The 23,670-nt window shown below is 38.2% G+C and overlaps 2 protein-coding genes across 2 annotated transcripts; both read right to left on the bottom strand.

Annotated features, from left to right (window-relative positions):
* Positions 1-6,910: 6,910 nt before the first annotated feature.
* On the bottom strand, positions 6,911-19,373 carry LOC145765688 (lysosomal proton-coupled steroid conjugate and bile acid symporter SLC46A3-like). The gene is made up of 3 exons (XM_082577512.1): positions 19,205-19,373; positions 7,717-7,957; positions 6,911-7,033 (listed from the first exon to the last, which is right to left on the bottom strand). Exons 1-3 carry the CDS (start codon positions 19,371-19,373, stop codon positions 6,958-6,960), a joined length of 486 nt encoding a protein of 161 aa, XP_082433638.1. The 3' UTR covers positions 6,911-6,957.
* A 2,737-nt stretch (positions 19,374-22,110) lies between these two features.
* Positions 22,111-23,646, bottom strand: LOC145774679 (lysosomal proton-coupled steroid conjugate and bile acid symporter SLC46A3-like). Its single transcript, XM_082585977.1, has 3 exons — positions 23,548-23,646; positions 23,038-23,278; positions 22,111-22,622 (listed from the first exon to the last, which is right to left on the bottom strand). The coding sequence occupies exons 1-3, from the start codon at positions 23,558-23,560 to the stop codon at positions 22,526-22,528; spliced, it is 351 nt and encodes a 116-aa protein (XP_082442103.1). The 5' UTR covers positions 23,561-23,646; the 3' UTR covers positions 22,111-22,525.
* Positions 23,647-23,670: the final 24 nt, after the last annotated feature.

The following is a 23,670-nucleotide window of genomic DNA, read 5'->3' as shown; positions in this document are numbered from 1 at the left end:
TTTCGAAATTGGAAGGACATGCAAGGTGGCCGAAAACGGCAAAAACTAACTTTTGGTGAGCTTGTTGTATGTTTGAAAGACAACTGCGAATGTGTTGCTATAGTTGTTGAATAACTATCTGTACACGCCATTAGAATGTATTGGAACTTGATTATCGCTCTGCGTGGCGCAGAATCGAATGATAAGTTTTTTGTCACGCACATTGGAGAGAGGGATATTACATTGATATTGCAGATTGTCAATTAACTTCGTATTATCCTGGACGACAACTGATCAAAATCCTACACTGTTGCCAAACAGCCCTCTTGAATTAAATATTTTTGTTTCATTCGCAGGAATTCAGAATGATAAAGATACGCAAGAAAAAGCTGCTGATGTGCAATGAATATCCATCTGTCAATACGATTTGATGTAGCTTGTTTCTAATAAATGTGAAAATATAAGAAGCTCGGCTGTTACTTTGCTTTGTCACAAAGGGAGTAGTGTTGCTTATAAATCCGTGTTGCTGCTGTTCTTTCGCCCAAGGATTAGCTAGGTTCAACAATAAACTTTTGGTGATGAGCGAGGTTTAGGTACAGAGACGTTTGGCAAATGTAAATGCCAATGCTGTTCAGATGTTTTATGCACCAGCTTGCTTCGCATGGCCAACCTTGGTCAAAGCGCGGGCATCACAATAGTCAATAGGTCAGATGAAGCAGCGTCATGGTGCATAAAAGTCAACCAGAATTTAGGCGCCAGATGAAGCAAAATGGTGCACAAGCCATCTTTCCAACGCTGGCCAGATACAGATGCCAACGTTGGCAAGATGAAGCAAAATGGTGCATAAAACATTTTGCCAATGTTGGCAAGATACAGAAGCCAATGTTGGCTAGATGCAGAAGTCGACGTTGGCTAGATGCATACGCCAACGGTGGCAAGATGCAGACGCCAACGCTGGCCAGATGCATCCAAATGGTGCATAAAACATTTTGCCAATGTTGGCAAGATGCAGAAGCCAATGTTGGCTAGATGCAGAAGCCAAGGTTGGCAAGATGCAGAAGCCAGCGTTGGCAAGATGCAGACGCCAACGCTGGCCAGATGCATCCAAATGGTGCATAAAACATTTTGCCAATGTTGGCAAGATGCAGAAGCCAACGTTGGCCAGATGCAGTAGCCAGCGTTGGCAAGATGCATAATCCAACGTTGGCAAGATGCAGAAGCCAACGGTGGCAAGATGCAGACGCCAACACTGGCCAGATGCATCCAAATGGTGCATAAAACATCTTGCCAGCGTTGGCGTCTGCATCTTGCCAATGTTGCGGCCAACTTCTTGCCAATGTTGCCCCAACAATCAATGTTTACTGGGTTAGATAAAAGACGGAAATTTTGTCCAGCTAGCAGCACTAAGCGAAACAGTTAAATTTGCGACTAACTTCAAGCAACAATTTTACGAATGATCAGAATACATGGCAATATCTCAAACTCACGTAGCCTACGCAGTTATGTGACGCAATAATCCATATGCATTGTGAAGTACCATAATTCTCAACAGGTGTGATACAAGTCTTACGAACGATGGTGCAATCTCTGCTCATGTTTTAGGAATTTTCATGACGTAAGATTCAGTAGACCTGAACGGTTTTATATGACGTTTGATTTGTACAGAGATTGGCCGTAACAGCCCTAATTTAGGCCAACACGCGGACATTAGCTTACACTCCGTGAGTCTTGGTGAGATGGTCTGTGTCAGGGTGTTCAAAACCTTTGAGTTGTATGCAAATTTGCATGGTTGAGCTTCTAAGAGATTTTCTTGATCCCAGGATAAAGATTCTCACAATCAATCAATTTATACATGCATGAAATCAATAAATTACAATCACGCGAAATGAATTCATATAACAATTCCCTATGTCTAGTTCAGTGGTTCTCAACCGGGGTGCCGCGGCACCCAAGGGTGCCATTTACGTTTCGCAAGGGTGCCGCAAGTTATTAGAGTAGCGTTATCAAATATGCGCCCAGACATTGAAAGGGTTTGCGCTAAAACTCAGCACAAATTTCGCACTGACTTTGTTTGAAACGAACTTAATTAAATTGTACATGATATGATACGGAGCTGTAGTTAGTTTTGTTTTTGCGAAAACTTTTTTCAAAATTATTTTTATTTAATGCAGAAACTTTTTGATTTGACTGTGGGTGCCGCCAATTTATTTGGTTGTTTGCAGGGTGCCGTAAGCCGAAAAAGGTTGAGAGCCACTGGACTCTAGTTAGTTCTGGAATTCCCAATCGTTTTTGATGTATTTTTACAAAACAGTCGTGTTGGTTTTATGTAACTTAAATAAACTTTTGCCCTCTGTTGCAGCATCATTATCATCTCTAACCCTCTGTTGCAGCATCATTTGACAGAGATTTATTATTAATTTGGGCTATAAGTGCTTTCAGAATGCCCAACTTTAAGACATTTTCTTCGAAATTTTCCGACAGAGGTTCCCTCGACCCCCCCACGCTGCCGGCTCACTCATGTGTGCAATATTAGCCTACCGGTACTCATTTCCCTCCACCCCAAATTACGTGCTGGCGACGTCCCTTCTTGCGTGCATATATTATTCCATCACTAATAATTAATTCACCATGGAATCAGGGGTTGTTTAAAATACTCGACATATGGCTGTTAGGGTGGAGGTTAGGAGCCTAAAATTGACAATAGCCTAGGGCCCTTTTTCTCTAAATCCGGCCTTGCAGCTACGGCCGAGACACGCTACGGCTACAGCTACGGCCGCACACCGACTGATGCGCCGTCTTGCGGTAAGGTTTCACCGGGAAATGATTTGCATCACGTCGAAGAAGTTGTTCGCGATCCAGGGGACGATTCACAATCAACAACGACTGGCGACCAGACTCAATCAAGCTTTTACAATGAAAATCCAAGAAGATCGTCAAGATCCACCAAAAGAGTTCCTCCCGTTAGGTACGGGCATCGTACTACTTTTTAGAGTGGGTAAATGTTATAATAATATGTTGTTCTACATCAGTGTTTCTCAACCTTTTTTTACCCAACGCCCCCTTCATGAACTGGCAAAATGTTACCGCCCCCCAACAAAAACGATCAATTACGAAAAGCAAATATAAAACAATAAATACTGTTAATACTACAAAAAGTGCTCAATGCCAAGCAAAATGCCAAACAGAGCGAATTACATCAAATATAGGCTAGTTACCAGTCTCTAAAATCCTTACAGCCTGTTTCGCTCTAAAAGGGGATTATCAGAAGGTCCTTATTCAAATAGAATTCTATTTCTATTAGAATAAGGACCTTTTGATGATCCCCCTTTTAGGGTGAAACAGGCTGTAAGGGTTTTAGAGACTAGTAATTACATTTGATGAAAAGCAAATATATATTTGCGAGCATGAAAACAGTATACGCCTACTGGTAGTCAGTGTGAACCTTGGGCTTGGTGAGAAAGTGCCAGTTTCTTTACATCCGGTGTAAAGCCAGTGAGAAACATTCGAGGATCACCTCTTATGGATAATTGGATATGTCAAGTGGGTTTCGCTGTTTGGTATGTACCAGAACAACACAGCTGCATCCCTTTTCCACCAGGTATGAGGTAGGAAATGCTATCACGAAGATACGAGCTCTTTCACGAAATCGTTACGCTGGGCGGAAGATGGGTTAAACCAGAATGTCCCTTAATAATCAAAACGCCCCCCTTAAGCCAAGTTAATCCTACCGCCCCCTGAAAAATCAAAACGCCCACCGGGGGGCGGTACCGCCCTCGTTGAGAACCACTGTTCTACATTGTTTATATGTAGGACGTTGACGTTGTTCCTTGTTTCAATGATTACTTCGTTGGTGTGTTTCATCCTAGGCTGTCCTCTGTTTTGTGTTGCTTGTTGTTGTGCGCGATCCATTATTTTCAAGAATTATGGTTTAAGTTGGAGTGGTCGCATTTTAAGTTGGTTAAAACCTTACAAATTCAGCTTTAGTTTTATAACAGTTAGCTTGAATACATTTATACTTCAACACAGTGACGTACGCAAGGGTGGAAGAGGGCCACGGGTGTTTAGGGGTCCACTCATATCAGTTTGTGTAATGCTTTTTAGCTATATTGATATAAAAACGTGATGAAAACATTACTAAATAAGTTAGATATTCAATAGCTTCCACCACGTAATGCCGTATTTGTCGCATTTCTAATTTCCATGTTGGGGGAGCCCATCTCTGTGTAGGTGCCCACCCATAGTCTATTCATATTTAGATGGCGCAGCGTTTTTCCGCTATTTAAAATAAATAACGCGACAATACTGCTGCAAAAGTTCGACATTTCATAGCTCAAGCTGCATACAACGGTTTTTGTATTATTGATCATGATGATCATCATTCTGAATGACTATTGACCACCTTATAGCCTATCTTAAATCAGTGAAACCAATAAAAGCTATTTTGTAAGAGTTTATGGAAGAAAGATACTATTCTACCCTCTTTTTTTCTTGGAAAATGTCTTTCAACGGTTGATAGCATAATAATAAATTGTCCAACATTAAGTGCTGGTGAAACGGCAAAGATGTTTGACATTGGCAGCCAAATGCGTTGAGAGGGATTGTTCACCAGGGTACAGGCTACTTTTGAATTCGAAATGATTTTTAATTAAAACGCTTTTTTGGAAAGGGGTGGGAGGGGGCTTGCGTTGAGAAAGAATCTCCACAAAGCCACGTTTTAGCTACATTGTTATGTTGATTGTTGAAGTATTTGCATTCAACCCAGCGTCTTATTTTTTTTTCAAGAAAAGTAGCCTACTTTCTCCATCTTTTTCCTGTTTTTTGGTTTTGCATTTAAAAGGTGTGCAAATGTAGGCTAAGTCTTGGAAACGTTTTTTTTTTCATTGGCATCAGACTCAAATTATATTTTCTGAAAACGGTCCTGCAAGGTCTTCTAGTTTTTTTGTTTTGTTTTTTTTTGTTTTAGTAAAACTTCATAGCTCTATGCATTGTTGTGTAGGCAAAGATAGCCTATATAGAGTCCTATTAACAGATTGTGGAGACAGAGGGTTTTTGATTCGAGTTCACAATTCATAGTTTAAAAAATATTTTAGGCACTCTCACTAAACAATAGGGGCCCAGTAGTGGATTTTTTTTAGAAGTGGGCGAGATGGGGCTCACACGGCGCTGTAGGGTAGGTCCAGTGTTGTACGTTGACGCCGTCAATTTGTTATTATTTAGTATTAGTCAGTATTTGTTATTATTTGTTATTATTAGTCAGTATTTAGTATTTGTTATTATTTAGTATTAGTCAATTTAGTATTATTATTAGTCATTATGTTATTATATTATATTATTAGTTATTGTTTTGTTATTATTAAGTTATTATTTTTGGATTAAAGCTATATCGCCAAGCTAGAAAAAAATCGATCTTACACTACAGTCTATAACCGATCTTGTGTTGTTATTGTGTGTGAATTTTATCTTTTAAAGTGAGTTTGTGACGTAACCACACGTCCAAAGCAAGTTCTTGCAATTTTTGTTAATCTACTCATCTAAAGATTTAATGCACTTAAAACAGTAGGCTAAGTTTCATGTTTTGACCAGAGAGATTTTATATTTTACGACAATTACTAAAAACTAAAACTTTCAACGAGAAAAAGAAAACATAAGAAGGGCGTGCCCCCTCCCCTGACAACGACCTGTGAACACACACTTCAGGCACTGAAGAAGAACTGGTTTCAATTTTAGTTTCATTAACTAGGTGGCTAGTAAAAATATTACTTTTCATTGTCTTTCCACTTGTGTGTTGATCCGAAATAAAATTTATCGGCGATTATCGGCGATAATCAAATATTGCCTTTGGCGATAACAATAAACGATAACTGAAAAAATAGTTGAGCGATAACGATAGGCGATAAAAATTTATCGCCGATAGTTATAGCCGGTAAATTATCGCCGATAATGCCCATCACTGCTTACGCCACTGAACGTACCTCAATGCGCGCGGTTTATTGGATTAAGTAAGCCAACCACGTCGTATAGGCTACGTAAAACATTATATGCAACGTCATTTCATGAATGTTATATCGTATTGTTTTCAATACAAAATCTATCCAAATGAGTAACCCAGCTGCTATAAACTGAAAAATCATCGTCAATGCAAATTGAGTATGGTAGGCTAATCTTCTGCAATTAACTTACAGGTTATTATTAGCAAATAGGTGTTTTTTTTTAAATTAGTTTTTGTTTCGAAAAGCATTTCGAATGCCCCACAATTCCTTGAGAAAATTCAGCGTACGCCATTGCTTCTACAGTTAAAATTCCTCTCCTGAAATCATGCAATGCCTCTCCGATTGGGAACCACTGGTCTAGTCTATGAGCTAAAATCAGGAAATACCCTACTATGCAGTCAATCATTTTTGATGCTGGCAAGTCATTCAAAGTGACATAAAAAATGCCAGTGTGCGTTTGCACATATTTCATAACATACGCTTCTGCAAGATTTGCCATAGACACTAACTTTGTTCTAACATCCAACGGTTCGTTCAAGTAGCCTATATACCATGATTGAAACCCAACAACCTTGGTGGTTTCGTCACACAATTGAGGACGTGCAGGTTACCGTGACCAAGCCAAATGAAGCGGACAACACAAAGAACGAGGGAAACTTATCACTGTCGAGTGTCGTATTAGACTTTGCAGAACTTTGTGCTTCTCGGAGCGCAAGACTTATTGGAACTAAATTTAGGCTACAAAGAAGAGAAAATGATTAATTGTGTTTGAACTGAGTTATGGTTAGCACTGTATGAATAAACTTCATCTGGTTCGTGAAGTTATTTACGAATAAACCAATATAACACAGGTGTTTGAAAATAATACTAATGTCAAGGGATAAATAAATCGATGTAGTGTTTTTAAAATCCGACCAGATAAACTCCTTTGTCGTCGAGCTGTTACTACAATGGTAACCATAGGCTAACCATACTATTTGATGATTCTTCATTGATCACAAATCTTTTGATACTCTTCTTGTTTGTTTCGTTCCAAATCGCTCTTTGTCTTCGAGTTTACAAACCTAAAAAGTTAGCAATTAAATTATTAGAAAAAAGTCTAATAATTTTTTTTCTTCTAAAGAATTTTTTTTTTCATTTGAGGCAACATTACAAAAACTCGTCTCTAGCACTAGTTGCAACGTTCATCTGATGAAATTGAAAGTAAAAACAACAATGAACAGGATGGATTATTGCTTCACTGACGTTTCGCGCACCATCACAATGCGCATCCTCAGAGCAAATAGCATACAAAATAAAATTTTACAAAGTTTAATGAATAATAACATTTCAAAAGTTTAATTAATAGTAACATTCCAATTTTTTTTTGTATGTTATACGCTCTGAGAATGCGCATTATCATGGTGCGCGAAACGTCAATGAAGCAATAAATCATCTTGTTTATTGTTGCTTTTACTTTCAATTTTATCAGATGAACGTTGCAACTAGTGCTAGAAACAATAATTGTCCTGAAGAACAGCCAAACTTGTCAGTATTCATTACAAAAACTTATAAGCTATTTGAAGCATCAAAGGATTAGAACTAAGTAGGCTAAGATTTTAAAAAAAAACACAGATGTGGTGGCTGTAGTGACAAAATTTGGCTCAAATTTATTTCGTTGGTCTAACTCTAATGCATCAAAATATAGCTTACGAAAAGACCATCCGTGACCACTGGTGCTATTGTCATACAACAAAAGCAGACCTACCAGAACAATAAAATAAACATGAGCTTAATTCCAACTGCTGCAAAGAAAACTGCTCCTGGAAGTACAGCTACGGTCGCAGAGTAAATCCCATTAAAGATGAGTGATCCTACGAGAATAGAAGTTGATTCCACACAAGCTGTCAGTGCAAATACTGCCCCTTGCTCGTTTCTCCCAACTAATCTTGACAACATACTTCGTATAACTGTGACATTGATAGTTTCAAAAGTTCCAGCAACACAACCTGCAACGAAATTTTATTCTATTTATTTTAATATACAATTAAATTTAATCTATTAAACAAAACGGTTGGTTTTGAATCTTTATCCCCGGACTGACAAAGCCTTGATAGGTTATTCCTGATGGCTTTGCATACTTGTAGTGGGGAGGCTTGAGACTTGAGAAAATAAAATTGGATTTGCACTAGGCTATAGTCAGGGCTGGATTTCAGCCGAAACGGTCCGGAACGCCGCTCCGGAAGCTCGATCAAAAAGTTGACTTGTCCAGAACGGCGTTCCGGAAGCTCAAATATTTTATGCTCAAATATTTTAATATTTTGATCCTTATTGTGCAACCTTGAAGCAGCTTGACTGTCCTTGCGCACACCCTGATGTTTACATTCCGATATTTTATTAAGCCACCTTACTATGTCACAATTAGTTTTTCCTGTATTTTTCCACTTTTATTACTGACTGTTTCCCGCTGCTTAGCACCACTCTTAGTATGCCTTGCACTATTCAGAGTAGCCTTGTAGCCTATGTCTGAGCAGTTGTGGTATCAATTGCAAAAATAACCCGGCAATCAATCCCCACATCTTCTATCATCACTTGGGAAATTCCATTCAAGATCGCTTGTTGAATTCAACAGACTCGTCATTTATTCATCATTATCATCACGTGCCGTCTCCGATCCGAAATTTGGCTGTCATTTGCTTCCACATTCACTTTTTTTGCTGCTCTTTTTGCTTTTTCGATGCTTGACAAGTCAGCCCACTGTTTTATATTATCTTCCCAAGTTGGTCGCCTTCTTCCCCTGCACTTCCTTCCTTCCACCATACCTTCTATAACCAATTGATGTAGCTGTCCTGCCCATCCTCTCAAAATATGTCCGCAAATTTCATCTTTTGTTTTGCTAAGTCGTTTGCCCATCTATCTTGCACTCCGATTCTTTTTCTAATTACTTCGTTTGTAATGGGTTTTATATGATACTTCTAGTATTCTTCTGTAGCACCAGAGCTGAAAAGCATTAATTTTTTTGGGAATTTCTTTGCTGTAGGTCCAACTTTCACTTCCAAATGACAGGACTGATTTGATGTAACAATATAGAAGTCTCAGTTTTAATTGTAAATATATATCTCTTCTTAAAATTCCTTGAATTTCCAAAACGACGCTTTTGCTTGACCGATTCCTCTTCTTACATCATTGGTGCATCTTCCATCTTGTGTGTCATTTATTAATGCCTGCGAAATACTTGATCCAACTACTCGACCAGAGGAAACAGTAATGACACACGGAGAAAACGAAATCATTGAAGTGTCGAAGAGATTGCGCTTAGATGAACGCAAAGGTGTGAGGAGACTTCGTGAATATGTAACTACGACAAAAAGGATCCCAGAGTCTTCAAAATTTGATAACGTCACTAAAATCCATTCCAATTTCATCGAGCGAGTGTGAGCGTGGATTTTCACAAATGAACCTCATACTGACATCTGAACGTGCTTTTCTACACACTGTAGGCTAACTGTTTATACGAATGGTCGGTCCTCTACTGAGCAAGTTGAGACCCGAAGTCGCCAAAGGTCTTATGGTTTTGAATACAATGAATTTCTTGAAAAATTGTGGAACTCGTAATTTTTGTGTTATTGTTTCACTAAAATACGAATATTTGCATTGAACAACGTTATATCATCTATAGACTATGGTAGCTAACTGCTCTAGGCTGCTGCTGAGCTGAGTGGAAGTCTGCCTCGCTTTCTGACCTAGTCTTGTTGTAAAACGATCCCTGTTCCATATCCAGAAAGCTAAAACCTCAATTGCTAAGGTAACAGGGATCAGTAGTCAGTAGATGTAACAGAAAATATATTTCGCACTTGTTAGTGCATCGTCAGTTCTGATTCTGATCAAGTTCTGATCTGTTGATCAGAACTGACGATGCACCAACAAGTGCGAAATATATTTTCTGTTACATCTACAGACTACTGATCCCTGTTACCTTAGCAATTGAGGTTTTAGCTTTATAGACTATGATACTTACTTTACCGACATTTTAAACAGGTACCGTACATCAAGTGTGTTGTTTCAAAGTCGTATAAGGGCATTCTTCTGAAACTCTTCTACGCACCTAGCGCATTTGGAAAGTAAAAAAACTAACGTTCCGGAAGCTAATCTTCTGGAAATCCACCACTGACTATAGTGCTAAATTTCCCATTAGACTACATATTACAGCTAATATGGTAGGCTACGACTAGCCTAGGATCAGTGAGGCTGATATAAAGTTGTAGCCTATTGGGTTACTTGTCTGTTTAATTCTTTTTAGTTTAAAGCGTGGTCTACGGTTAAAAGTCAAACTATTCACCTGAAAGGTGCAAAGCTGAACAATAAAAGCTGTATAACCTCTCCAAGGGCGTAGCCAGCAAAAAATGTCGGCGTCGGCAAATAACTATTTTTGTATATGTAAGTGAGCCCGACAACAACAGGTCACCGAAAGAGGAGCACCTAAAGAGGAGTTGGGGGGCCTCACTCAGAAAATTTTGAAAAAATTCCTTGCGTATTCTGAGAGTATTTTCAGCCTAAATCATTAGTAAGCATTTGTGACATGATGCTGTAACAGAGTGTAAAATTTTATTTAAATATTTCGGGGGGTGGCAATTGCTTCCTTCGCCCCCCTTCCTGACTACGCCCCTGAACCGCTCCATGCCCAGACAACAAATCAGTCATTTTTTACATTGATTCAACGTCTGCAGACGTTGAATCTATGTAAAAAATGACTGACTTGCTGTCTGGGTGTTGCACACAAGCGTTTGTCATAAGCATGCAAACGTTTGAATATTGTCGATAACCTTAGGATTCAACTGCTATTAGAAAAGCTTTGCGAATGCGTTGGGAGAAAAAGCAGACTCAGTGAAATCCCTTAATGACTTTGCAGCGGTCAATCCAAACACACGGGACAAGATGAATTTGTCTGTTTTGCTATTTGCTTGGTGACTGTTTCAGTTGATCCATTAGGTCAAGAGGATGTCGTCGCTAATATGCGAATCTAGCTATGGCAAGAAAATTAAACTAGCAGCTGAACAGACATCAAAATGGTCGGAGCTCTCTCCCACAGAAAACCTTCCTCCCGGTAAACACGAGTCATAGAAGTGCTGGCGATGCCTCAATCGTCTAAAAACTGACATTGGTAGATTTAAAGCACTGGGGATACTTGAATTAATGTAGCATTGCGGATATTCCTGAGAAAGCACAAGTTGCAAATGCGAACAGGGGCAAACGATGCAACATCTACTCAAATGCCTTGTCCTAATAGCGCAATGCTGTGAACAAGACTTGGTCGAGTTCAACGATAGAGCACGAGCTTGCGTAATTCTCTGGGCTAAGGCCGTGTGACACGCGATAAATAAAAATGTTAGCGTTTTTGATTAACCTACATCAGCAAAGCCCAATCTGGACTAGTCTGCAATAAAAATTAGCCTACAATGCAAACCGAACGTTAAAAAAATTAATAAGTCAATACTGGAAGTAGCCTAAGTTGTAGCTTACGTAGGCTACTCACCAAAAAACATTAACCATGTAGTTTTTGCAAAGCCAACAATCATCAGACTCAAAACGCTTGATGTGGTACCAACTAGTATAAGCGCAAAGTCAGAACACTTTTCTTTGGAGAGTTTGATAAATACCAATCCATTTATAAATGAAAAATTCACTATTGCTGCTGTATATCTGCAAAAAAACAGCAAACGTTGAGTAAGGGGAGGCCAATAACATAGCCTCATTCAATCTTCTGTAGCATTTGAAACCTCCACATTGAAAAGTAGGCTATTTGTTTTGAGAATAATATAGTAGATAGGCTATCCTACCCTCGTTTCTCTTGAGATGACATATAGCTTTTAAATCTACAATAGGAATGCCTCACTATGTCCGTCACTGACAGGCTTAGTTTATTTAAAAAAAAAATAGGCTACATATGAAGAAAGGGGAACGGCTGTTTAGGGACCCACCAATTTTGATATGTTTAATGTTTTTGACAGTTTAAAAAAGCTAGCTGCTATAAAAGCTCGATAATCAATAACTTAAATCATGCAAGGCTGTATTTAGGCTACTGCTTCCCAAATCCCCGGCAGTTGGTCCACCTCCATTTAAGGGTCGACACATATTTAGTTCGTGCTGCGTTTTTTGATTTTTAATTTTACATGCACCGGTAACATTTTAACATTTAATACTTTTTTTTTCCATTTTTGCAAAAATATTTTCTCGCTCGCTTTGCTCGCTCAACCACATTTTCTTCACCTAACCAGCAACTTTGGTCAATGGGCATGCATAGTTTTGTAAGTGTATTAAGGGAGTAAAAAGATTTTGTGTCCAACAAAAAACTAACAAATTAATGCAATATTCCAAAGTAAACAGCATTAATTCAAGAAATAATTATTAAAATCCTTCTGTGGTCGTAAAGGATTTTTTTTTTGAAATGTTAAAATGGCTTAAATTTAAACCATACCTTCTACCTAAATCCAGTTTTAATTTGATGAATTTGGTTATATACAAAACGACCTATGGTTAGCCTACATACAAAGTGCGCATCTTGATAAAAAAAAAACATTATTGCACCAAAAGTGCCAAAAAGGTGACCAAAAGAAGATAATATTTGTCAAAATTTTTCGGGGTCAGCCTCTCACACTCCCTATCTGACTTCACTTTTTCGGATTTTAAGTTTTGCATTGTTTATTTATCTTAATAAATTTTGCTTTACAGTATTAAAGTCTGGTTCTTTTCTGATCCTTTCCTGATCCGCTATTTTATTGTCGGCCTATTTACTATTTTTAAAATCTTATTCAATTTTTGCTAAAATGGCTACTGTGAACTTTTTCTATACATCGAAAGAGTTTTGGGCTTAGCCTAACGGTTTCTCGTTCTAGTTTTAAAAGCCATTACTGGGGACCCTTTATTGGATTTCGGGAAGGAGCCCAAGATAATGCTCACACGGCCCTGCATATGCACATTCACATACCAATGCCCCTACTTAAAACACATAACTCCAAACAATAGGCTTCCTTGCTTGTATTTAAGCAGGAATCTGATATAGCTTAATCATACGTTTCTACGAAAAATTGTTTTACACAAAGTTTCAGTAACAGTTTGCCTACCTTTTATTCCTCAACCGAGCTGCCTGCAGCCTTGGATTCTTATATAACTTACCCAACGTAAACAGGTGACCAGCACAAAGGAGGACTAAGCTCATACAAAGGCAAGACATCAATGCCACCGCTTAAAACGCATATCTCCAAAAAGAAACACAGTGCAACAACTATTATCTGCCAACCTCTGTGCCAACTCTGCGTCACCATCATCCACAAACCGGCAAAATGCTTGCAAGAAAACAACGAGCTAAAATAACATCGGAAGAATTAAGACAAGCCTGCACAATATAAAAAATGAGCTACAAAAGTCGCATCAGAAAACAAATTACTGGCCGCATAATAATGTTTTAAGACAGTTATATCATGTTTGTCTGGCATCAAATGGGGTTGTGTGATAAATCCTTCCTTCGAAAGATCAAATAAACAAAACCTAAATGATATGAGATGTTCTACTGGTGCAAATTAAGCTAAACTATCACAAGATGTATACAGTGACAATCTGCTTTTATTCCGACGTTTCGTCAATCAATAAAAGCAGATTGTCACTGTATACATCTTGTGATAGTTTAGCTTAATTTGCACCAGTAGAACATCTCATATCATTTAATCTAATGCCTGGTGAACAGCCTCATTCAATTTTAAACAAAACCTGTTGTTCCAAGGAGATTCTGCGTTTAAGTGCTCAAACTGCAAGCTGTGGGCAGTGCAACCAGGGACGTTACGGCAATTGCCCACCCCTCCTCCCCCACAAAAAACACAGAAAAATAACTGTATTTATGGTGTTTTTGCAAGGTCGGATTAATGCAGACTTACACATCATTGTGTTTTGTTAAAATCCCCCCTAAGACTACTTGAATGATTGAATCTTTATCCTTGGACTGGAAAAGCTTTTTCGAGATCTTAATTGTGGCAGTTTCGCATACTTGTAGAGACTTTGAACCACTGACGTAGGCCCTTGCCCGGTCATCAAGATTGACAGAGTGAAGTTGCCGATTGTTGATGAGTTGTTGCCGAGGAATTATTCCATCTATTACATGTCGCTGAATGGAGAGCAGTCCCAGAATAGATCCCCCTCTGAATGCAACAACAAGGTGCCTCCAATAGGCCTATCATTAAACCATATCACGGCCGCATGTTGTGCAGGCATGGTTTGTGACCAACTCCATCAAACCTGATAGCCTGTGTTGTATGCAAACGTTAACGATTAATTACTTGATGTACGGTAGATTAAGTCACTGGTAGCATTTCGGAAATGTAAAATCATTCCTCGTCTTTATAGAGACAGAAATATTTACAAAACTATAGCCTATAGGATCTGGCTTGAAGATAAGAAGCACTTGGCCTACTTATCTGTTTAGCATGGCGCTGCGCCAGTATGATCAACAGCAATAGCCTTTCTTCCAAGAAAACAATACTCTAAAATTACATACGTAAACTTTTGACAGCGAGTTAAAGAGTCCACTGACGGTTTAGATTCGGGAAGTACAAACATCGCGTACAGTAGAACGAAGAACAACAGAGCTGCAGTTATCCACAATGGTGGTCCGAATCCCTTTAAATATAATCGATTACAATATCAAGCCATCATATTGATAAACAAATAAGCAAAATTTTATGATTATCAAAAATTAAGCATTGGTGAATGATAAAAAGGGACCATTGTAAAGGAATTTACCCCTCGAATGAGGGTAAGTTGATGGACAGTAGTTCAAGAACCTCTCTTTGAAGTCCAATCCTTGACTTTTAAAAGGCTCTTGTTTCGATCCGCACAGAAATCTTCTTTTTACTGGAAACACGCCAAATTATAATAAAAAAAACTTGGAAGCGAACGGTGATATTCTGTGAAAAGATGTGCATTCTGAATTTAATTATCCCAGTAGGCTATAAAAATGGCTGACTACCGACCTTAATCTGTCATTTCAACGATTCCTACTTCTAATTAAATTGCAGTATTAGGCTAAGCTACCCAGACAGTCACTTTATATGGCCCAGATCTGGTCAGATCCGTACCCGATCTGATAAAGATCTAAACCAGATAAAGTGACTAGACCAAATAAAGTGAATTATCAATTGTTTATTTATTCAGACTTTACGATCCATGTGAAGCAACAAGAGCACCATTGTTTGCTTCGCTACAGATAACGAAAAAAAGCGGAACCTAACAAACGTAAGTTAGTTAGCTTGATTGGTCAAAGCACCTGACTTTATGAACGAAAAGACTTCAAGACTAATCGGCGCTGGTTTGTCTTTCCGGGGTGTGCGCCTGAGCAACGCACTTCAAGGACGGATGTCCATTCAGCGGCTTCTAGTGGATGGATTACCTCACAAACAACGCTTCAACGAGAAACGAAAACTTGAATTTGTCGATGTTAGTAACCGGACTTGCGCCAGAGATTTTAAGTCTCTACAAATATGCAAAACAGAATTAATCTCTCAAAAAAAACTTTCTCGATTCGAAGATAAAAATCTTTCAATCAATCACAGCTTAATTCTTCGAAATTATGTCGAGAAATTATGTTGAATAAATTATTATAGTTTTGACTTCTGTAGCGTTGACTTTCTATTACTTTTGTTAGCCCATGGCCACCTGGAGATGAGACCTGATTTGTCACATTTTGCAGATTTTGATTAGGCCTACACAGGGCCGGATTTAGCTGATGGGGGGCTCGGGGCACTTTTAGATCGGGGGGCCCCCATGCAAAAAAAAAACGATCTCTACGTCTACAGTAGCATCAGTCCAGTACTGCACAGCATTTTGCAGAACACTTTAACGGCCAAAAGGAAAAAAAGTAACACAAAATCACATTTTAACCACATAGGGGGGGGGGGCCTTCAAAAGTCGGGGGGCCCGGGGCAACTGCCCCCTCTACCCCCCCTAAATCCGGGCCTGGGCCTACAGCTACTGCTAGTGCTTGACTGACATTTTTTGAGATGTTTTTACTTTTTGTGGTGTCCTCATGACATAAAACTTTTTTGTTGCCTTGAGGAACCAGTTGCAAATGAGAAAAAGTAAGTTGAAAAACGCAAAATCAGACTGTTATTGAAAATTAAGTCTGACAAAAATCTTCGAAATCAAATTTTCTTTGTTTTTTAACATGTGAGGATGTTAAAACTTATTGTGTCATCTGGGGAAAAGAATAAAGAAAGCGTAAAAATCTAACTTTTAGAAAAATTTATTTAAACGTTCGCCCAAAGTTAGAAAAACTTGGAAATTTCTGCAAAATGTGACAAATCAGGCCGTATCTTTAGGTGGCCATAGTATTAGTTAGCCCAACGGATTGTATAAACTACCTCCAATTCTATGAACTGTCCGAATACAACACCGGAAATGATGCCTCCAAAACCTATGGATGCTTCTCCAATGGCCACTCGAACAGTTCTGCTTTTGTGAGTCGATATATCGGCGAAGTAGGAAAAACAGGAGAAGTAAATCACAGTGATATTTCCAAAAATTCCCGACAACAACTTTCCAGCCAGCAAATAATATAGAGGAAGGTTGAATTGAACAACGATAATAAAAAATATGATCATTAAAAGCACTCCAAACAAACTGCTGAGTATTGCAGGCTTTCTGCCAACACGATCAGTCCATGCTCCCATAACAAATGCAGTGAAGAAAGAAGTCGCAAAACCTGTATATGTATTTGTCTTTAATTGCAGTAAAAGGCTGTTTGACAACAGCTAGTGTTTTTAGATTGAAAAAAGTCCTCTATAGATTATGTTTACTGACGGTGTCGTATAGCCTAATAGGCCTACCTATATTATAAACTTCTCAAATAAAGGAACGACAAAATTAAGCAACGACGGTTCAGCTCTTCACGTATGCAGTTGGGGAGCGAACTTTAAGGATCACTGTCTGTTCTGAGACTCGTAGTCTAATGAATGGGATGAGTCACTGATGGTCACTGGCATCAGTCCATTGATTATTATTATTATTTTCGGAAATTTGACATCATCTGGATAATCGAGACCTGCCAATGGTTCAAAGCCTCTAGCTTACGAATTATAGTAGTGCGTTACAACCTGGATTGCTTTCCAAAGAAGCATTCACATTCAGAAGACAAAGATTCCGACAATCACTTTGCCAAGTAGGTTTCAGTTATCTTGATAGGAACAGTAGGCCTGGTTGATCAGTTAGAATCTTTATCCTTGCACTAAGAACTCTTCTTTAAGAACTTCACCCAGACAGTTTCTCATTGGCTACTTGTAGATGCTTTGAACCACTGACGCAGTGCCGATTACCGAGCATGACAGAATGAACCGATTGCCAAAGTGTTGCTGTTTGTCTGTGAATTAATCCATACACTAAGTGCCGTTTAAAGGAGAGCAATCCTTTAAAATGTGTTGTTTGCAACCAGAGAATTGAACCAGCGCTGGTTGATCTTGAGGTTTCTTCGCGCACAAAGTCAAGCCTTAATTAAGAGCTACCAGTAATCCTTCCTCTCAAACGAAGGTAGATTTAGTTCTGTTACAGATGTAACTCGATAATACTGCATAACGTTTGAAGTCAATAACTTTAGGTTTAATTAAAACAGGAGTCCCATGCAGGGATATCTAGAGAAGGGGGTATGAAGGCTTTTACTACGTCTGACAATAGAAGGGCTAATATTTATCGTAAATAATTTCTGTTTATCGTAATATGACAGTTGGCGCCAATAGTAATTTAATAAACTTTGTTATGACAACCTGCATTGCACTATTACCACCAGGCATGGATATTCACTGAATCCTCATGATTACTTGTTAATTCAACTACCCGTATACTTGCTTTACACCGAACCAACTGCAAAGGTTTTGTTAACAATAACAGCTAACTGGTACCCTTTCAACTGTCCTTCCAAACAAGTATTCTTTAAATATGCCCTACATAACACTTGCTAACTGACTTGTATAGCTGACTGAACCAGCTGCACTACAAACTTTCTGCAATTTAAAAAAGAACCGCATGCTTAACGCGGTACCAACTACGGTCCTTCTAGTGTCATGAGAATCAGCAATCGCTGTGAGCCTTCGTATCCCCTTCTTTAGGTATCCCTGGTCCCATGTTGTCAACATCCTCGTGGTGAGATCTGATGAATAACTGAGTAAAAATCGGGCATACATGAAACAGACAAAATTAACTGCATAACAAAAAGAAACATAAAAAAAAAACATAACAAAAAGGAATGCATTTTATAAACAATGCCAACTGCAGACGGACGTCTAAAACCTCGTACAGTTGAATTAATAGCTATAAGGTCTTCTCAGCCTATACAATAGATAAGCTCCTATTGTGATAGCATTGAGTATTTCTCAGCCTGCATACAACAGATAGGCTAGTCTGCAGTTATGATTAGAAAAGGCTCCCATTAGGGTAGATAGATTTTTTTACAGATTAAAGGTGGGCTAATAAAGCTAAGGTTATGCTTGAAACCTTTGCTTTAAAAAGCCTTATGGTCATCAATTCAACTGTACAATGTTCGCAACATTCAAAGACACCCCTGTAGACAGAGCCTGTTTCGACATCATTTTTTTCACTTTTCTGCAGTAGGCCTACCCTGATGAGTAAGAGGAACAGGTTAAAGATGGATTGTTGCACCCTTAGCTAACTGCCTTTTTATAATACACTCACTCATTTTATTTTTCGTCATTAACGCGTCCGGGACGAAGAAGAGACTACTAACCAAAATAGTCGATATATAGGCCTACCAGCACATTAATGAACGGGAAAAAGTGGCAAAACCTTGAATGGTTTAAAACGTGCCTGAATAGCAAATCATGTACATTAGTAGGGTATATGTCTGTAGTTGGCACGGCCACAAAATCCCAAAAAAAAGTAAAAACAATAACAAGTAGGCTACATAATGTAGTAGCCTAATACAATCTACGAACGCACTAGTGACTAAGCTAATGCGACTTTTTTCTTTCTTCTTTGACGCAGTCCCATTTTATTGTTTTTTTAGTGGTTTTAATAAGACATTACAAGTTACACACTCACAAATCCCTTCCTTTTGTTTTTGTGGTTTTTTTAACCCAACATGCGAGAGTGAGAGATCACATCAGCACGGCGATGTGCTGATTAAGCCCCAAACACTCTCAAGAGGAATTGGTGTGTTTTACCTTTGTAGTCTCTAAATACTGTAGTTTACATTATGAACTTACCGGCTAACTTCATATAATACGACCAAGCACTTGTCTCCTCAGATACCTTTGCTTGAAGATATTCCATTGCAATTGTCTGATTGTTGAACGAGCATGCACTAGAGTGAGCGCCACTTTCAATGCCGTAATATTCGGAAAAGTATTTGTACATGTACTGCTTGATTGCCATACCGAAAACCACATGAAATACAGAACCAACTACAAGAATTGGCTCAACAGTTATCATCCGAAATAGCGAGCATGCATTGTGGGCTAGGGTGGTGGGAGTTTGAAGGGCACTTTTAACTTCCTTGGTGAGTTTTAGGTCATTTTCCATCCTTCAACGAACTTTCAATGTAAAGCAATGTTCAAAAATGCTCTTAAAACCTCAAAGTCTAAAGCCACAGACATATACAACCAAGCAACCACACGGCATTTAACATAATGGATTAAAATTGAACATGTTCAATTTTAATCCATTATGTTAAATGCCGTGTGGTTGCTTGGTTGTATATGTCTGTGGCTGAAGAAAGTAACCTCTTTACCAAAATTGTATCAAAGTCTAAACTAGTCTAAACTGTCAATGGGTGACGATAAAGCTGGAGATAGAATAAGTATCCTTGAAGTTGACGTAGAAGCTGCATGAAGTTTGTAATGTCAACATCGTATGACTTAAACAAATCGTTTCACTTAAAATATAAAATAACGTAGCCTACATGCAAGCTCATGTTAATCACAAGCAGGAGACCAACTATTTCTAAAAACAACGAGAAATTATTGCATATAAATATGGTAATATAAAAGAATAGCACTGGGAAGAAATGCATTTGTTGAAATGAACAGCATTTGGAAGAGCAAAGACGTCACTCTGGAAACAAAACAGCACCTGATCATAAATTATTACATTTCCAATTACAATTTACCGATGCAAAACATAAACATTAGACAATGAACAAAACAAAAAAGAGATTGACACTTATGAATTACGGGGTTGGAGAAGGAAGCCGCGTGTTCATTGGACAGCAAAAGCAACAAATAAACAGATTTTTGTCCAAATTAAACCAGCAATATCCTTAGAAACTAATATTGTTTAGTAGAAATTTTTATGTTTTGGCCACATTTTGAGAAGTAAATCAATAAAAAGACATCCTACATTGTTTGGTCAGCTGAGAAAGAGAACAGGGCCGTCCTAAAACAAGATGGTCCGCTACAGTGATAAACGACAACGAGATGGGCATGGGAGAACAGAAAGGGGTCGCGGGAAATCGAGAGCTGTAGAGAGAGAGAGATGATTTACACAGTGACCGAGAGTTGAAATCGACCGAACAGATGATGATGTAGCATCGACGCCAAACGATAGAACAAATAGTGGTGGCGAGTAATTAGATTAATTGAAGAAACTAGCAACACAACAAATTGATTTAAAATATAAAAATAATTCATTGAACGTCCTATAAAAAATTATATTTCTAAAAAATCTTAAAATTAATTGCATAAACATTGAACAGTTTGAACACAAAATGTAAAGACAAACAATACTCTAACGGGAGATGTTGTACGTATTATACCGTAATTGAATTACAATACGGTATAATCGGCACATTCACCAAGCAGCTGATGATCAATTGCATTTTGTACGAGTAACATTATCCTTTCACATCGTTTCAACTACACGAGACGTTAAAGTGATAGACGTTAAAGTGATGTAAAAGAAAACGTTAGTTTTGCTAGGATGACATTTCCATACCCTAATCAAATGTAAATTTAATATCATTATTCTTTAACAATAATAAGTACAATTTTAGGAAATTATCATTCAAAACTGAACAGTCAACCTAAATATTTGCCACGCCTCTAAAAATTCAAATTGTTGCTTACACAAAAAAAATCGGAAAAGAAAAAGCGTTAAACAATTGAGACACCATTAAAAGTATCAACACAGTTGTGGTGTTTATGGTTAATTATGATTGGATGGCAAAAGGAAATTGGAGCAAGAAACAAACAAAACGAAACAACAAATTGCTACTGCATTACTCAACTGCTAACTCCAACATGACAAGATAACTGGATTGCAGTCGTACAGAATTGTAGGCTATTATTCCATGGTTTGATTTTAAACACTTATTTTAATTTCAAAAGTGAATTAGGTCAAAAAAACTATAAAATATAAACAAATTAAACTAGATTAAAATTAAACACCATTAAATACAATGTCCAAATGCTATCGGCAAAAATCGAAGGTGCCACCATATCAAACGGTCACAAAAAAATAAAAAGATGATTTACTCCGGGCCTAACAGTAGCCTACATTCTTGACATGCTATTAACGGCGACAGTACCTTTCATACACATATATTTAGATCTGACACTCAGCTGTGGCGATATGATATGCTACAGCTAACATGGTGTAACACAGTGGTTCTTAAACTGGGGGGGAGGCGTGAAGGTAGCAGGCCGTTGTACTGGTATGCTACTGAATCGTACCAGTGATAAACATAAATGTTGGTAACACCTTACTTTGTGTTACGATTATTGTCTGGTAGTGTGCGCTCCTTCTGACTTTATTTAGTTCCTAGCGCTTATTCTTGGGTTGTAGTTTATTCCACTATTCGGTATCAATTCTGCTAGTAACGTTATTTTGTGTGAAACAAGCTTGAAACAACTTAACTGTGAGTCTAATCTTATGTGATGTGTATTGTCTTCAACTAAGCCATAAATTACAGTAAACTGCAGGTTTTCCTGTGATTCTTATCAGAGCTGCCGCAACCTTTTACTCGCTATTTTTAAGTTCTGTACTACCAATCAACTCTTCTAAAAGTAGGTTTGTGATCCACTTAATTTCATGGAGATGGAAAATGTTTCTTTTAAATTCTAAAACATGTAAAATTTATGCAAGTTAACCTTGATTTATAACCGAGAAAGGGGGGCACAAAGTTTTACAAGTGACGTCAAGGGGGGGGGGGGCAACCCAAAATGTTAGAAGTAAGACCTACCAGAACCAAACCTTGAGGTGCACCAAACGCTGTGTTACAAAGTCCATCTAACTTGTCCTAGTAGCTTAATATCCTTTACGAAAACGATTAAATATTCTGAAACAGCTTTGCCAATACGTTTAAGTAAACTATAGTGCCTTTGCCAGCTTCTTCGCTGGAGTGTCAAAACTAAGTATGTGCTGAAAGCCTATGCAGGAAATCCAAATTGCCGTAGTCGATATCAGTACATTACGAAAATTATTACACGAACCGGAATCCTATGTATGGAACATGTCCTGTTATGCCCGCCTTTCTTCATCAGTACAGGAAGAAAGAGTCTGAAGTCAAGCAGGTGTAGCAAGGGGTCTGCTCAAGCAGCGTCATTTGTTGACGGTGTGTCGGCAAGAGATTCATATTCTTGAGTTAAGTTTGCGTCCACTTCTTCTTTAGTTTGCTTGTAAACAAAACTGAAATAAAACCAATAGGCTGAACAAACCGAGATGTCATGATTCAATCGCGACATTTGAAGATGAATGTGTCTGTGTTTTCAAAATACAATTCGCAGCCGGAGAAAAGTTCAGGTCCATTTTTGATAGAACACATAACACTGTGTCAGAAAAATTTTCCCACTGAAAACGTGTTAATGTTTTTTCGTCGTATTCAGGCTTAGCCTATGCCCGAAAGTTAAAGAATGTTTTACAATCTTTTTCTAGTAGCCGTATCAAAGCCTGGAAAACTATGATAATTAATCAGTAGTAGCCTATGCAACAAGTTCTGAAATCAGCTACTTGTAGTGCGTTTTTCTCACAAAAAAAATAATTGGCAACTCTTGCATCCACAACATCAATGGAACTAATTGTGTTTGTCTTTTCTTGAACTCACCAAAATACGACAAACGTAGTGACATAAATTCCAGCACCAATAAAAAAAATTAAACCAGCGTAGGTGCCAACGGTGTCAGAGTAAATCTCGTTGAAAAACAATGATCCAGAGAAATTGGCAAATGCCTCCGAGCAAGCTAAGATCGCGAATGCAGCGCCTTGTTGATGGAAACCGACGAATCTTGAAACCATGCTACGAACAACCGTTGCGCTAATAGCACCAAAAAGACCAACACCCAGCCCTGCAAACGTAGAATTCTACATGAACAAGATAAATGCCAAAAGTTGGATGATTACGCTTAACATGGAAAAAGAAAATTGCCACTTCGACAACGATTGTGGTTATTTTTCTTGGAACAGTCGATGAGACTGTTGAATCTCTCAATGCGTTGCCAATGCGCTAATTGTGCTACTGCTTCGGGGTAGTTTTAATTACACAACGATATGGCATTATGAAAACATATTATCAAAAACTTATTAGTTTATCTCATGCTACACTTGTTTTTCTTACCTAAAAACACCATCCATGTAACTTTTGCAAATCCAAAAATAACGAGGCTACACGCACTCGAAATGATACCAAAAGATACGAGAAAAAAGTCATTCAACCTTCCCCGAGAACCTTTAATGACCA

The sequence above is a fragment of the Aplidium turbinatum genome, chromosome 1, assembly GCF_918807975.1.
Source record: "Aplidium turbinatum chromosome 1, kaAplTurb1.1, whole genome shotgun sequence".
NCBI lineage: Eukaryota > Metazoa > Chordata > Ascidiacea > Aplousobranchia > Polyclinidae > Aplidium > Aplidium turbinatum.
This window is presented reverse-complemented; position numbering and strand designations above follow the sequence as displayed.

Excerpts from the sequence above, each read along its gene's own strand:
- LOC145765688 (XM_082577512.1), bottom strand. The coding sequence starts at position 19,373 with ATGGCAATCAAGCAGTACATGTACAAATACTTTTCCGAATATTACGGC. Across the intron at positions 7,958-19,204 it reads GTATTATATGAAGTTAGCCG|GTTGTGTTGCTGGAACTTTT; the intron begins GTAAGTTCATAA and ends ATTTCGTTGCAG. Across the intron at positions 7,034-7,716 it reads ATGTTTATTTTATTGTTCTG|GTTTGTAAACTCGAAGACAA; the intron begins GTAGGTCTGCTT and ends CTAACTTTTTAG.
- LOC145774679 (XM_082585977.1), bottom strand. Across the intron at positions 22,623-23,037 it reads ACTACGTTTGTCGTATTTTG|TTTTGTTTACAAGCAAACTA; the intron begins GTGAGTTCAAGA and ends GTTTTATTTCAG.